The following is a 16,666-nucleotide window of genomic DNA, read 5'->3' on the forward strand; positions in this document are numbered from 1 at the left end:
TCTATTTCTCTACAAATACTTGACTGGCATTTTATTTTCTGTCTCCCCACTACAGTGAAAACTCAACGAGGGCAAGAATTTAGGGATAACTCTGAAGCACTGAAACAGTGCACAACACACAGTAGGTATTCGATATTTTTTTCATTTCATCTAATTAATACTCTCTTCTAAGAAAGATCCAAATCTTGGAGTAGAAACAATAATATTTAAAGATAACAGACCTTAGGCCAGCTCCTTTTTGGTTTGAATATTCTGCATGAAAAAAGGCAGAAGGAGCCGGCCGGGCGTGGCTCAGCGGTTGAGAGTCGACCTAGGATCCAGGAGATCCAGGTTTGATTCCCGGTCAGGGCACATGCCCGGGTTGCGGGCTGCAGCCGATCAATGACTCTCTCATCGTTGATGTTTCTATCTCTGTCTCTTCCTCTCCCTTCCTCTCTCTGAAATCAATAAAGATATATTTTTTAAAAAAAAAAAGGCAGAAGGAAACTAGCCATTATTTATGTGCTTTGGGGCTCAGAACTGGAGCTGGGTACGGAGTTGAGGCAGTAAAAATAAAATTCTGAAGAAGAGCTTGGGCCCTGGGTCAGAAGTGCTAGGAATAAAAGTCTAGAATACCCAGTGTTTCTCATCAGAGGTAATATTGGAGACATTTTTGATTGTCATGACTGAGGGGTGCTACTGGCATCTATTGGGTAGATGCCAGGGATGCTGCTAAACAGCCTACAGGGCACGGGACAGTCCCACAACACATAATGATATGGCCCAAAACATCAACACTTTTGAAGTGAAGAAACCCTGGTCTAGAGCACCAAGAGGTACCCTATCACTAGAGGAGATTTTTCCTTTTGAGTGTGGCCATCATCTTCACAGATGTCCCCGAAGTCTCGGAGGAGGCTAGATCTGTGTTTCATGAAGGGAATCAGTCCACACTGTCATCAATAAGCACATGGTCTTGTTTACAGAAAGCGACTGCCTTCTTTATTGGGAGGATGTTACATAAACTGCCCACCGATCCTTAAATGTCCATGAACAAATTAGAAAACACAAAATAACGTCGTCCTCTGAATAAGTGGTGTTTAATTACAGCTTTGATGTTGGCCCTGGAGCTGAAAAGCCAACTGTGTATGGTGAACTTCAGCACTGGGAATGGGCGAGCCACCTGTGAGCGGTGCTCCGGCCTGGATGGGAGGGAGCCTGTGCTGGGACAGGATGAAACGGCAGCCAGTCAGAAATTGCTGTGTCTGTTTCCATGGCCACCTGACCCAAATGTCTGAACAAATAGTGGGAAATTAAGTGGGTGTTAAGGCATTTCTAAATATCTAGGTACTTGAATTTATGACCCCCCCCAAAAAGACTGAAATGTATTTTCTGTTACATATTGCAATGCATGTCCTTTTCTATACAACTAAAGCTGAGTGGAGTAAAGTATTTTAAGCTCTTTGGTAAATTTAAGACAGTGTCCAGATTCCCTATATCTGAACATTGCAAAAATGATAACACCCAGCTACGCCAGTGAATCGATCTGGAAGCAAAGGGCTGTCCCAACAAAATTGGATATCTTTCCTCAATTACTTACATATTTAATTTACTTCAGACTCAAAGTTTAATTCATTTCTGTGCTGTTTAAAACTGTCTAATATAATTCACTTTTACATTTGATCTTATTGTGCCTTATATAGTAAAGCAAGATGTTGTGTGTGTGTAATGATCATTTTATAAGGACTTTGTACTCTGTAATGCTGTGCTCTTTTGGTAGCTATTCCAAGTCCAAATGTTGGCTAATTGCAAAGGTCTCACATTTCTCACTGCCCACTCCCTGAGTGTCCCAGTGTGAGGTTTCACATTCCCAGCATTCTGTGGGCCCGCCCCTTTCAGATCACTTCTTTCTGACCTCTCCTCTTGGGGAAAGAGAAAGAAGAGGACACCTGGGGTAGGGCTTGGCTCTCAGGAGGAGACTCGGGAGACAGAATGGGCAGAAAAATAAAATGGTTTCCTGGGGGAGGAAGGGCATTACCCAAAAAGACAGCAGGGCCCTGCAGTCCAACCCAAGGGAACTGGCAGTGAGCAGGAGTGGGATACAGAGCAAAGGCCTGGAAGCCTCCGCCACCAGCAGGGCATGTGGGTTTTTGTGGAAGAGCTGCTCTATGAGCCTGCATCGCTGAGCCTTTGCTGGGAGCGAGCTCTCAGGGGCCACCAGAACTGTTGCATTACCAGCCTATTATCCAGTTCCTTTCTGCTCCCTCCTCATTTTCATCCACTCTGCGTGTCATTGAGGACCAGCATCTCCTTCCCGAGACTCTCCCTCCATCAGCCCCTGTGACAGCACCAGCCTGCTGACCAGCCTGCTTCCCAATGGCCCATTCCCTTTCTCTTCTACAGGCCGTCTTCTTCCTTCTTGAAGCACTATTGATATTTGACTGCCTTCATTTATATTATATTTTTCTTCAAGATTATGTCTGATATCAAAAACCACTTGGGAAATTCCTCACCAGTGTCTGCTGTGCTAATCAACGTCTTTCAGGAAATTCAGTTTTGCACGTCAAGCTACTTGCTGAGTTATTTCAAACTGGTGTTCCGCCATCAACCCAAAGTGCATGTTTCTAAATCCAAACTAAATCCCATCCCTCACTTCAAAGCAAGGGCCCTTCTCTCGAGCTCACATTTCTGTCCTTACCAGCTTCCCTCAGCTGAAGGCTTTCAGTGCCGCACCATTTGGCAAACGGGTTGGTAATGCGGCACCGTAACCACCACAACAAAACCCCACTCCTGTCTTTAGATTCTCCACTCACACTTCTGGAAAGAAATAATCCAAACAATTAATACAAATTATGAAAAATGTTCCATGCATGTAATTATTTTTAACGTGGAAGAAGCATCTAACACGCAAAATTTAAGAAACCATTAGGGAAAGAGATGGAGACATGTGGGCTATCTTAAAAATAGAAAAGTGAGATATACATTTGTATTCCCAATGATTAAAACTATATACAATATGCACACAAAAAGGACTGAAAAATACGCTACAATAGCTACAATAGTATTTATTGTTTGGAAAGTAACCATATTACCTGTTATTGTGAATTGTTTAAACTGAATTACACCTTCCTTAAAAGGAAATTTCTTTACCATCCAAGATCCCTCCAGCTTTCTACTGTCTACTAAGTTTTATACGTTAGCTCGTTAAGTGTCATTTCTGTCCGTTATTTTACTTTCACCTTTGCTGTCCCACCCTCACCCCAGCCCGGTGGAGTCCCCTGAGGAGGACCCGCTCCCTCCCTCCCCGGCCTTCTCCCTTCTGCTCTACTCTAGCTGCTAGAAAGCCAAGGACTCCATGCCCAGCTCAACGGAGACCTGGGACAGGGCTCCGATGAGAGCAGCATGGCAGGAACCTTCTGGAGGCTTCCAAAGAACAAGGTGGTGACTGTCCACCTCCAAGGACGGCGGGAGAGGGCGAAAGGGCCTGGTCCCTGACAGTATCATCTGAACTTCTTTTCATGGGAGAGAAATAGCCCTTGTGTCGCAGCCTCTGTCTGTGTTCTGTTGCTTAAGGCTTAGTGTGTGGCTCACAAATTTCGTGCCTGGCTGCCTACCTGACCCTAGTCTCGCATCAGTCACTTCACCCTACATTTATTGTGTAAGGACGAAGGAAAAGGAGACCAGGGAGAAGACTAAATACATAAACTCTGACAATAAAAGCAAAGGACAAGCTGACATGTGAAAACAATTTGGGAGACCTCAGAACTAAAACCGTATCAATAAAAAAATTTGAAGAGTAATCTAGGTCCATTTAGTAAAGTTTTTAAAAATTCCTGCATATATCAATAGATACTTAGTACCACAGCACAGTATAGTAATGAAGACTCCCAAGAAATAGTCATTCTACAAAATATTCAGCCTACCTGGATATTATGGGGAGCCAAACACAAATGATTTCGCTGTAGGAGCTTAGAGTTAAATTGGGAAGAAAATAAATGAACAAAATAATTACAAAGTAAATAATTAAAATGTGTGCTATGGATGATCAAATGAAAGCATGAGTTTTGCAAGGGGGACCTGGCCTAGGATTAGTGGGGTGGGGGATGCAGGCTAGGAAGGCTTCCTTAGAAAACCAAGGACAAATCTGCTTTGATAGAGAAATGAGGGAGGAGGGTGCGGAGAGAGCAGTCATTTTGGGGGAGGAGGGGGGCACGTGCAAAGGCCTTGGGGCAAGAAGACAAATACTGCTTCTGGGGAACTCAAAGGAGGCCATGGCGCTGGCCCGCGTGTATGTGCTTGTTCCAACTCATCAAGAAAAGATGAAATTATGTTCAATATATTCTGCTCAAGAGAAAAGCCAAGTATGAAATTAGTTTTTAAAGTGTTCCGCTTCAAAAAAAATAAAATTAAAATAGCTGCTGAAAATACTACCTGTAATTTTTGCAGCATCACTTTTTTTCAAATATTTAAGCATCTACTAAGCACCAGGCACTATACTAAGTTCTGGTAATGTAAATATGAGTAGGTTACATTCTGTGCCTTAGAGAGTTGCAATAAATAAAGGGAAACTGAGGTAAACAGAATTACAGTTAAGTGCAATGAGGATTTTCATGCAGGTGTGGTCAAAGGCTAGAGGGACATGCAAAAGAATTATTAGTTTACTCAGGGGTTGAATTATCTTAAAAATTAATCTATGTTCATCACATCATTGTCAAATGATACTAAATAAATGAACTGTGACTGAGTTTAAGCATGAGACAAACCAGAAAATCTAAATTCTGACAGATATCAAAGGCAATGAAATTGTTTAATGGACTTCAAAGTATACAATCCTACCTGAAAAAGCAATACTTAGAATTAGATCACCCTCTATTTGCTAGGCATTCGAATAAATAGATTTGAGCATCACTGAATTTTAGGTAATATATTTGATTTAAAAAATAAAGGAAACATTGAATTAGACTGACTATACACAGGTAGAGATCAGACAGAAAGGTAGAAAAAACCAACATGAGTCTAATTTGTTCTTTCATTGAGATTCAACTAAAAGACTTACACTAATTTTAAGCACTAAAATTAGCCATTTTATTCACTGTAGTTTATAAGATTATCAGTGAACAAAATCCAGAGACTGAAGCTTTGCATCAGTCTGGCAATGGCCAGCTGTGTCAAGACAATCACGTGGTTTCTCTGAACCTCAGTCTTAGTCTCCAGATTATGAAACAAAATAATCTCATCAGTAGTATCCAATGATTCTAAAATAGTCCTTCCAGAAAAACCATACACCACTGTATTATGTTCACTGGTTTCGATATTGGGTAACCGTAACTGTAAAACCTCAGGAGAATACAAAATCATTTTACCAATAATTTGCCAACCCAGGACACATCACATTTTGTAAGCAATACTTTGAATTTACCCAAGATAAACTGGCAAATGTATAATGCCTGATAGTTATAAAGCTACATGAAGGTAAGGAGGAGCTCTGGAGTCTAGTGAAGACCCATTGACTAGGAAACACACACTTTCCGGCAGGTAGAAACCTTCTGATGAAATCTGTGCCCTTATCCCAGATAAAGAAAATAATTAAAAATCACCCAAATATAATGTCAGATATCAGTATACAATCTAATGAAGATAAACGAAATGTGTATATACTGTCTCTGTTGTAGGACATACCTCTTCCCATCTCAGTCAGTTGGACTTCAAGTATTTGATAAAGTTGGTTAAAGTGAATAAGCCAAAGAGGAGTTTGATAATTAAAAAAAAAAAAAAAAATTTGGAATATGGTTTTGTCACTAGATCTAAAACATGACACAGTAATTATATGCAGTGCCACGTAATAGTTCTAATTGTAACTGGAGTATAATTATTTTGACATGCATTTACTATCCATCTCCATCGCAATTCTTATGCATAGATTATGTTACCTTGTTTTTCAAGTTCTCCACTGTCCCCTGGCGGTGCAGACTTTTCAATTATGCAGATTCACTCTAAAACACATGATGCCTACGATACCTGTGTCATCTCAGGCCCTCAACTTATGAATATCAACAACAACAATACTAATATTTATGCAAATAGGTAATGTTCTGGAAAGCCAACCCTACACTACTTCTTAGTTTACTTTATAAAAGTAAAAATGTTGGGGAAGGAAGGCCTTTTTGTAACTTTTTGTAATATAAAATGGTTTACCTTACTCTTCCCTATGCCATCTCTTCTCTTAGCAGTGAGAAGATCCCCATCATACAAGAGGCTGTGACAAATGTAAATGAGATTCCTCATGCAGTTGTGTCTTTACATTTTTAGAGAGAGAGAAAGGGTGAGGGAGAGAGGGAGAGAAACATCGAAGTGAAAGCAAAACATCACCCTCAGAGCGAAACATCAATCGGCTGCCTCCTGCACGCACGCTACCAGGGATCGAGCCCACAACCTGAGCGTGTGCCCTGACCAGGAACTGAACCTGGCAACCTTTCAGTGCTCAGGATGAAGCCCTTCCAGCTGAGCCACACTGGCCAAGGAACCTCATGCAGTTTTAATGGGAAAGAGTATCCACACCACACACATTTGCTAGACCAACAGTCACAATCCTTTCGACTATGTTGTGACAAGCAACTCAGGTAGACAAGCACAGCTGTGGCTCAGCTCAGCTCTTTTCCTATGCAGACCCCATTCCACTCCATAAAATGCCATGTTAATAATGTGACAAAACCAATGCTACCACCTTTGACAAACTTAAAACAAAATTATAATGTATAGGAATACGTAATTTTATAGAAAGATAAAAAGTAGATGAATAATGGAAGTTCTGTGATGGTTAATTTTATGTGTCAACTTGGTTATACTATGATACCCAGCTGTTTGGTCAAACACTCATTTAGGTGTTGCTGTAAAGGTACTAGATGGATGTGATTACCATTTATAATCAGTAGACTATAAGAAAAGCCGAGTACCCTCCATAATGAGGGTGGGCCTCAGTCAATCAGTTGAAGGCTTTAAGAACAAGGACTGAGGTTTTCTGAAGAAGAAGGGATTCTCCTCAAGACTGAAACATAGAAATTTCACCAGGGTTTCCAGCCTCCAGCTCAAGACTGCAACATCAACTCATCTGAATCTCCAAGCCTACAGGCTTGACCTACGGATTTCAGACTTGCCACCCTCCACAACTGCACAAGCCAACTCCTTAAAGTCTCTTCCTCAATATCTTTCTTATGTATCTCCTATTGATTCTCTGGAAAATCCTGACTTATATACATTTATTCAGAATATTAAATATATTATGTATTCTCTTTGAAAAACAAATATTTTTGGCTCTGTTTATGACATTAGCAAATTATGTACCAACTCTTAGTTTTTTGTGGGGGTTTTCTGGTTTGTTCTTTTAATTTTGGAGACATTTATTTACTTTCCAATGTCACAAATCATGGATAGAAGCGATTAGATCTTTTCTTTCCTCAGTAAAATACAGCATTATTGAGTGACAGTTACATCCTATGGAGAAATTCAGTCTTTGGTCACAGTGTTAAGAGCTCCTGGGTTTGGTTCCACAAGTTCTCTTTGAAATGACCTACCAACCCTTAGTTTTAAAATTAGGATGAACATTCTTTATTTAAAACTTCATGAAACCAACTGAGAATAAAGTTGACATATTAAACTTATGTACTTTCTGTAAAACTAAATTTATGTACAGCATATTATGTACTTTCCATAGAAACTATGCTTATGTACTTTCAATAGAACAAATAGTATGAAAATACAACAACAAGAAGGTAGATAGTCAGAACTCCCAGTTGATGACACCTGACTCTTCTTCAGCGGGCTGTCCCAGAAGCAAGTGCACCTACTTTGTAGGAACACAGGAACAAAATCAGATTCTTATGTGTAGCAACTGCAAAAAAAAATGTCCTACAAGCAGAGTGTATACTATAGTATTTTCTACCGTAAGACATTGTAGTTCAGTTAAACCTTTAAGAAGCAGTTCTCCCTAACAAACATTACTATTTCTATATCAGAAAACACACTTTTAAAAAGTTATCTTTATAAATGGCAAGTAAGTGATAATTAACTTTTACACTAAGGTTATAGTCTATTAGGATTATAAATAGTGTGTTAAAAATGACATCTTATGCTTTTGTATATAACAGATTGATGTAGGAGAAAATGTTGAAATTACAGATATTAAATTATTTTTTCATTGCCCACAAAAGTGTTGTGGTGGCATTTTCCAGGGAGACATGTTTTCTCAGAGACATTCTGTGGACATTCTACTTACTAACTGCAGAGTCGTAGGAGGTGGAGTTGTGCTCGCCTCTCATGAAGGGGTACGGCGACAGGTAGGCATGTGCGCAGTTCTTGGATGCTGGCTGATTGCCTAGGAAGGCGACAAAACCAATGGTATGTTACTGAGCACCTGGTGAGGACTCGTTCCTAACAGAAGAGAAATAGGGAGTCTGCGGATACATATGCTAAATAAAACTGTGGGATAGGTGAACAAACCCAGAGAACGGCTGGGTGAAGGGGAGGCTTTCTAAAACTCTCGTACAGAGAAGAGGATGCATCCCAAACATCCAGCTCACGACACGTCTCAATGCAGAGAACCCCTTTTCTCCATCACCTTATAGTTGAAGGCGCTGCATTTCATTTCTTTGCCCAGCCATAGTCTTCAGCTCCTTACATAATGCCTAGCATGGCATTATTCAAAAAGGAATTGTTTTGAAAATCTAATAAGCTTAGATTTAACCTTGATCAGTACCAATCAATATAAAATTTCTTCTTTAACTTTTTTTTAGGGGAAAGATGGAAATGATAGATCATATGACTTAATGATTCAATATGTTTCTAGCATTTGAAGAAACCACGAGAAAGAACTTGTATGTTGTTTGAAAACTTGGAGATTTCACTGCATACATTTTAAGGGGGTAAAATAATCTGTTTCTCTAAGTCCCTGGCAAAAGCCTCCTCTTGCACAGTCTGATACACCCCACTTTACCAAAGTCTCAAGAATTTGTAATATATCACTTGCCTATTTTCCTTCCTGAAATGACTATAAGATGGTCTGTAAAATTTCTCAAAATGCCATTTCATCACTACTCTGGTCCTTTAACATACGCAACGTGCCATCGGCTTGCTCAAGTCTTCCGTGATCGTATATTTTTACTACATAGTCCATCATCTTCACTGTTCTGTAAATATCGTATTTGGGCTCATCACAGGAGTATTTCATAAGGAAACTAATAATTTCAAGCACAATAGGCTTTAGGGTAATACACCGTTCGTTCTTCCCTTTGTTTGCTGCAATAAGCTAAAGGCTAGCTATTTTCAATAAAATGATTTTCAAAGACGAATACAATATAAGAAGCACAGTTGAAAGAATGCATCGTATTTTTAAGAAGCTGTTCAACTTCAAAGAAACCTTAAAGTCCCTCTGACAGAATGCGAACATCAGAAGCGAGGCGCTGCGAGCCTGGTGGAAGCCCAGGTCGAGCGCGCTTTCCTCTGCCAGAGGCGGGGGTTGAGCTTCATTACAAAAAAGGGGTTTTTTAACTTTGAATCCATGAATATGAAATAATGCATCTCTATGTCTGGATTTTTAAAAAATAAAAACATTTATTTACAATATAGCAATGGACGCTCGGAAAAAATACTATAAATTATACCTGTTTGTTTGTTAGGGTTGGTGTATTTTAAATATGAACAAGGAAACAGCAGATAACTCGGTTTTTCCACAAAGGTCAACCTCCCATTTATATGTTAGGATAAAATAATTGTTGCTACAGCCATTTCTACTTACTGAGCAGCAATCACTTGATGAACCTTTTGAAGAGACCCTACTGAAATTCTGCAACTAAGAATCCAACCCTATTTTGTTAGGGACAGGTACTAAATAAGAAGCTGCTCGTTTTTATTTTAAAGACAAAGGAGAAAATGAAACAAAAGTGCACTTACCGTACCAGAACTTCCAGATATTGGAACTGTTTTCTTCCGCAATCCCATTATACCAACATCTCCAGAAGAATCCCTCGTGGTGAAAGGTGACGTTCTCCATCTGCAGGGAACACAAATGAAGTACCTTGTCAACACAAGGAACGTCACCTAAAGGCTCATATCCATGAAATTTCCAAAGCACTGCCTTTTATCCCAATAATGACGACCAGTAGCTTTCTGCCAATCTCTTCTACGAAGAAACAGACACTCCCCTACTATTCTCCAGGGTCAAATGGAAACCAAGGCCACCCTCACCACCACCTCACACAGGAATACTTTGAAAAAGAAACGCACATTCTGGTCACTGGAACACTTCCCCACTTCAGTCACGAGAAGCCAATAGTCCGATCCAAAAGCCACCAAGAAGAGTAAAACCCCTAGGGCCCCAAAGAGAGCCCCAAAGAAGATGGCGACGTTTAGTCTCATTTTCAATTCCCTGGCTTCCCTTTAAGTACAACAAGAAATTGAAAAGAATGGCAGCCGCCTAGCTTCTCAACAAAAAATAAATGAAGATTCTGAGTAGGCAGAATCGTCTCGAGAAGCCTCTCCTAGCTCATGTTTTGGTGGCTTCTCCCTCACGGCCAGCAGGCAGACTGTATTCCCTTTGCTCGCCCCTGGAGGGCCTCCAGCCCAGCAGCTGGGAATGGCCAGCTATTTTAGGAAACTGATTGAGGAGCTCTCTCTCCCCTGGGGATCAAAAAATAGCTGACCTTCCCCTGACTGTACAGAGGGGCATCAAGAGCTGGCTGGAGTGATCATTATTGCTATTGGGTAATCCATAGACGCGGAAAGAAGAGGGATGGTAAGAGGTCATTGACAGTATTGGCCCCGTGCTACGTGTCTGAGCAAGCTCCTCTTAGTCTAGGGTGGCCCAGAGACACTTAAGGCTGCCTCTGAAAATACATAAATGGCAGCTCTAAAGAACCACAGAGGTTTCTCTTGAATACCATTGAAATTGTGATTAATTTCTTAATTCATTTTGGACATGTTGGGGATAGACAATAGTTTGGGGGTCGAATGGTCTAACATAAAACTGAATATAGTTCAGGTTTATAACCTAGACATTCAGATGTGTACTGGAAAGATCCAAGGATATGGTAACATAAACTATTTAAAGTATTAAAATGTACTCATAGAGAGCAGACAGACAGCTCTGGTGGGAGGGGTGTTGGGGAGTGGGTGGAGGGATTGAGCAGAAAAGAAAGAATTCATAGATGTGGACGACAGTGTGGCGACTGTGGTGGGGTGGAGGTGGAAGAGGGTATGGGGGGGATCAATGGTGATGGAAAAAAAATAAAATGTGCTTTACAGCAGCTCCCAGATCTCATACAAGTCATTCCAAATAATCATCCCAAAAGTGGACTGATGAAATAATTCTCAAAACTATATTGCTTTCTGGATTAAGAGGAAAGGATCTGGTCCACTCTCTCGTTTTCTTCATTAGAAGTATCCAATTTCCTCAAAAGATGAGTCATACTTAATACCCAAACAAGCCACCTCATAGCAATGAATCGACACTTCCTTTATGCCTTGACTCTATGGTTTCTTTCCATGTCTGAATATGCCAGAGAAAATTTTTAACTATTTGTATAATATTTTTAAATCCGTGCTGCCTCTGTGGCTATTGGTTTTATATTCTCAATGGCAATGAGTCACTGCATCTCTAAGAGGCACCTGAACTCTACCAGCTTCCTTCCCCACTTCTTGTTTTGGCATCTCTAGATGTCTATTTGGCAAGGACACAAAGATGCCTCCTCAGGAAGGATGTAGGGCTTTGGCCAGCTCCAGCTCTATGCAACTGGAGGTGCCCAAAGGTCATGAATGGAAGTCTAAGTCACAGAATCAGTGACTGTGAAGGTTAAGTGGAATTTGAGAGTTCACCTCAGCTGATCCCTTACCTAATGCTTAAATCTCCTTTAAAAGACTCCCCACGTCATCAAGCCATGCCATTTCCAGCCTGTTGGACGTAAGACATCAATAATGTCTGCCTCAACACTGCTCTGCCTCAACACTGCTCTGCCTCAATTTCTACCAAAAGCTGTTTCCCTAAATGTAATCCACCCGATTCTGTCCCCTGTCTGCGCATATGACAGAGCTCTCTGATATCCTAAGGAAATGATCGTCCTGCTCCCCTGGAAGTGCAACCCCCAGTCCACCCCTGAATATAGGTCTTCTTTTCCTCTAAGGTAAACATTCTGCTCCCTTAAGCACCCCTTAGGCTGGCACACCCCCAAGTGTCCTTGCCGCTCTGCTTCTTTACTACAGACTTCAAGGTTAAAGAGAAGTGGAGTTGAAATGTTCTGGGCACAGTGGAGACCTTGGGACCACCGCTTTCCTTGGGACCACTTGGATGCTGCGTAATAGGCTCTCAGCAGGCCCTGAGCTGCACCCTAACCCTAATCCCATACGCTGTGAATGCGACACCCACATGCGATTCCCTGGGCCACAGCAGGCCCTGTCCAAATGCACGGGCCCTTAAAGCAAGTGCATCTTCCCAGGCTGAGTGCTCAGAGAAAGAAATGTAGCCGGGAAACGGGTCAGAGTGTTGCTGCTGAAGGCGAAGGAGGGAGACCACAGCCAAGGAATGTGGGTCTACTAGGAGCTGGAAGAGGTAAAAACGACAGATTTTCCCCGAGAGCCTCTAGGAAGGAGCGCAGCCCTGCCAACGCCTCGATTTGGGGGATTTCTGACATCTGGACCCGTAGGGTCATGAATTTGTGTTGTGTTAAGCCACTATCTTTGTGTTAATTTGATATAGCAGCAGTAAGAAAAGAATACAGATGCGATCCTGTAATCAATGCAATATTAGATCAACCTAAGGATTTTGGGGGAAGAAAGATACATTATCAAAAAAGAGCTTATTGAGAACTTGTGAGGGTCCCGGCATTTTATCAGATTTTAAGGTTATAATACACAGTCCTTGACCTGAGGAGTTTGTGAGCTGGGTGACGACAATGGTCCCTTAGAATGAAGTACACACAGGCTGTAATAACGGACACGTTCTCCTGCTCACCCACACACCGCCTCCCAGGGTCAGGAACTGCGTTTGTGGTTGTGCAGCAGTGGTTGTAGGTGATAACGTTGCTGTGGGGAGAGGAAGGAGAGTCTTTTTAGGAAGGTTTTTACTTATTTTATTTCTATCCCAATGGTTTGTCATAAAAATCTCTGCATTAGTATTAAATCTTTAATACACACATCACACACTCGTACATATACAACTAGATTTTTTAAATAAGTAGGAAAGAGTGTAAAACTTTGTTAGTGTCACAATTCATCTCAATTTGTGTCTTTGTCACACAAAAAATAGATATATCTTCTGGACTAGGCTCATCACTGACTAAGATTTTCTCACCATATCCTAGAATGCATAAGCATCATTATAAAAATGTATATTTACTAAACCAGTTATTAATGTGACCTATCTGATTATTCCAACCATTCCATTGTAGGCATCTTTCTGAGAAAGATATACAATACTCTGACATCATAAAACTGAAATCCTCTAGCTCAGTCATCCCCAATGCTTCTTATAGTGCTTAGCACATATCAGGCACTAAAATAAAATAAAAATCGATGTATATCGGGACTCTTGGCTGAGATGCAAATGTGTGACCTCCTGAGATATCCACTGGTGACCCATCCCAGGAGAGATGGCCCGATCTGGCCTGGCTTGCTCTTTGTGAAATTCCTCAGCAGATGCCCACAAACCATCTTTTAAAAATCTATGTTAGTCCAGTCAGCGTGGCTCAGGGGTTAAGCATCAACCTAGGATCCAGAAAATCAAGGTTCAATTCCCACTCAGGGCACATGCCCCGGTTGAGGGCTCGATCCCCACCAGGGGGTGTGCAGGAGGCAGGAGATCAATGACTCATCATTGATGTTCCTCTCTCTCTCTCCCCCTCTCCCTTCCTCTCTCTGAAATCAATAAAGACATATTTTAAAAAAAATAAATCTATGTTAGACTCTTACGGAGAAATGAAGTGGAACCTACAATCAGGGATCAAAAAGTGTCTTCTTCAGAATATTAGATCCTTTGCCAGTCATTTAAAGCTCCTCTAATTTTCCATGATTCTACAATATTTCTAACAGCCATTCAGTGTCTCTTCCCCAAGTTCTTTCAGTAGCCTAGAAAGCTGTCTATGCCCCAGGAAGACTGTTAAACAGTTGTGTTCTCACAATCTCTTTACAAATCTGTGCATGGGTTCTCCTTTCACTTCCTCCCTCCCTTCTAGTGAAAGGCCAGGAGACAAGGAGACACAGACATACTGGGCACCAGCCTCAACACACAATAACCCTATAATAAAGCAACTGCACTGCTATTGTGCATACCTGTCCCTATGTGAATACAGAATCCACTTTGTGTTGATATGACCGTCACACTGGATGTGCAAGGCCACAAGCATAAGCATGGTGTCTCAGGGTCCAACCTGTGGGAGAGCGTGATGATCAAAAATGAAAACCAAGGAGAATGATAATAACTAATACTCATGAGCATCCACCATGTGGCAGACACCATACTAAGCACATTAAGTACTTTGGATACAACTAAGTCTTCAATACGCAGAACACAAAATGACCAGTTTCTGTGAGTGTCCACTCTCTTGGTCGGAAATTTTAGCATCTAAAAGTCTTTTTGATCCTAGGAATTAAAGATTTTCTTGGTCACATGAAGAAGTCCAGATGTTTCATTCTTTTTTATGGCCAAGCAAGATTCCATTGTACACATGTACCATCATTTTCTTCATCTAATCGTCTGTCAACAGGCACTTAGGCTGCTTCCTATCTTGGCTACTGTAAATAATGCCACAATGAACACAGGGCTGCATGTATCTTTTTTAATTACTGTTTTGGATTTCTTCAGGTAAATACCCAGAGGTGGGATTGCTGGGTCATATGGTAGTTCTAGTTTTAATTTTTTAAGAAATCTCCATACTGTGTGGCTGCACCAATTTGCAATCCCACCAACAGTGCACGAGGGTTCCCTTTTCTGCATATCCTCGCTGACACTTGTTGTTTGTTGATTTACTGATGATAGCCATTATAAAATCTTACCATTTGTGACAACATGGATGGACCTAAAAGGTATTATGCTAAAGGAAATAAGTCAGACAGAAAAGGGCAATCTAAAAACAAAATAAGCAAACAAAACAGAAACATACCCATAAATGTATAGAATAAGCTGATAGTGCCAGGTGGGTACTAGACTTATCAGGGGAATCACATGGTAAGTTATATAAACGTCTAAGCACTGTGCTATATACCTTGAACTAACATAATATTGAATCTCAATGGTAATTGAAAAAGTTTTTAAAGATTAAAAAAAAAAAAAAAGGCCAGAGGTAAGCAAAGAGAGATCTATATGGAGTCCCACTGCCAAAGGTAATTCACAGTAGTTTACGGGTTATGTTCCTATGTTTGCATCCCCAGTGTTAGTCATGGCTTTGTTACAGCTTTCAACCTGGAGTTCCCTGTACCCCCGAAGCTAAGTGAAGAGGCAAGGTGCTGAGTGGGGACTAGTGAGGGACCCCCCCTGACCCGGTGAACCTGGCAACTGTGGGCACCAGCTCCCTTGCCTGTGTTGTCCCTCATGGACAGTCTTTTAGAACGAGGATTTCATGGAGTTAAGAGTGAGTTTTCTGTCTAGATGAGTGATCTTGGGCAAATTGTTCAACTCTTGAGGGTCTGTTTTTATAGGGAAAATGGGAACAGTGCTTCAGAGGGTGCCTGGGGCCTTGAGGCGGGATGAAGCGTGTCAAAGAAGTTGGCACATCAGAAATCAGGCTTCTTTCTATCCTGCCAGTAGCTGGTCATTCTTTATGAAAATGTTTAAAAAGGAATAAAAGGAAGCCCCCCCCATCAGCATTCCAGACCATCTCAGGCTCAGTTTCCTTCACCAGAGTGATTTCTCACCTGGTGCCACAGCCATGCACGCTGTCCTCCCTCCTGGGCAGCAAGCAGCCCCCAAATCTTTGCCTAACTCTGCTCCCCTCTAGTTATACGCTGTCCTCTTCCATCTGTCCAATGAACTTTTCATTAACCCTTTCAACAGATATTTACCACGTCCCTACTATGTGCTGCATCTTCCAGGTGTTGAGCTACCATGAGTGTTCTCCAACGAGACTGTACTAGACAACCTGTAACACTTTCCCATATTTTTTTAATTACACACTTGCCCTGCTAGACAGTTTCTGAATCCCTGCCTCTTGGAAAAAATAGGTCAAGAAATATTTGGTTAATTAGCAAATTACTATAATAATGAACAAATGAATCCAAGTCCCATAAAAAATCTGCCCCGTTGTGTTTAAGATATTACTGGGGATGCTGTTTCCTTCACCTACAGTGTCCCCTATGAAGACCAGTAGTAAATTTCTGAGTCCTATAAAGTGTTTTCAAGGAGCACTGCTGTCACTTTTAATCTCAGAGACAGTCAATTTCTCAAACAGTTATCACCTGCCCGTTCTAAGACAGAGTGCTGTGTCGCAGAAGAGAGACAGTGAACACCATGTGCTCTCTGACCTCAACGAGCGTCTCTGCTGGGGCACTGAGTGCTCCTCGTCACTTTGGTACCTAGAAAGCTCAGGAGCAAATGGATAAAAGGCAATGTCCCCTTCCCAGCCCTGACTTCCTTAGTTTCCCTTTCCCTTTCCCTTTCCCTTTCCCTTTCCCTTTTCCTTCCCCTCATACACACTTTTTAACCTGTTATTAG

General features: G+C 41.4%; 1 protein-coding gene and 1 non-coding gene across 2 annotated transcripts in view; both read right to left on the bottom strand.

Moving 5' to 3' along the window:
- Positions 1 to 10,420, bottom strand: part of TMEM182 (transmembrane protein 182) — a 52,666-nt gene extending 42,246 nt beyond the window's left edge. The window contains exons 1-3 of the mRNA XM_016199483.2: positions 10,255 to 10,420; positions 9,922 to 10,021; positions 8,249 to 8,347 (exon numbers count right to left, since the gene is read on the bottom strand). Coding sequence (XP_016054969.1) covers positions 8,249 to 8,347; positions 9,922 to 10,021; positions 10,255 to 10,386 — 331 coding nt within the window. The 5' untranslated portion in view covers positions 10,387 to 10,420. The remainder of the gene's footprint in view (positions 1 to 8,248; positions 8,348 to 9,921; positions 10,022 to 10,254) is intronic.
- On the bottom strand, positions 7,419 to 7,545 carry LOC148091710 (small nucleolar RNA SNORA25). Its single transcript, XR_015715575.1, has one exon. It is a non-coding gene; the product is annotated as a small nucleolar RNA SNORA25 (small nucleolar RNA).
- Positions 10,421 to 16,666: the final 6,246 nt, after the last annotated feature.

This window comes from Miniopterus natalensis, chromosome 13 (genome assembly GCF_054644295.1).
Source record: "Miniopterus natalensis isolate mMinNat1 chromosome 13, mMinNat1.hap1, whole genome shotgun sequence".
In the NCBI taxonomy this organism is placed as follows: Eukaryota; Metazoa; Chordata; class Mammalia; order Chiroptera; family Miniopteridae; genus Miniopterus; species Miniopterus natalensis.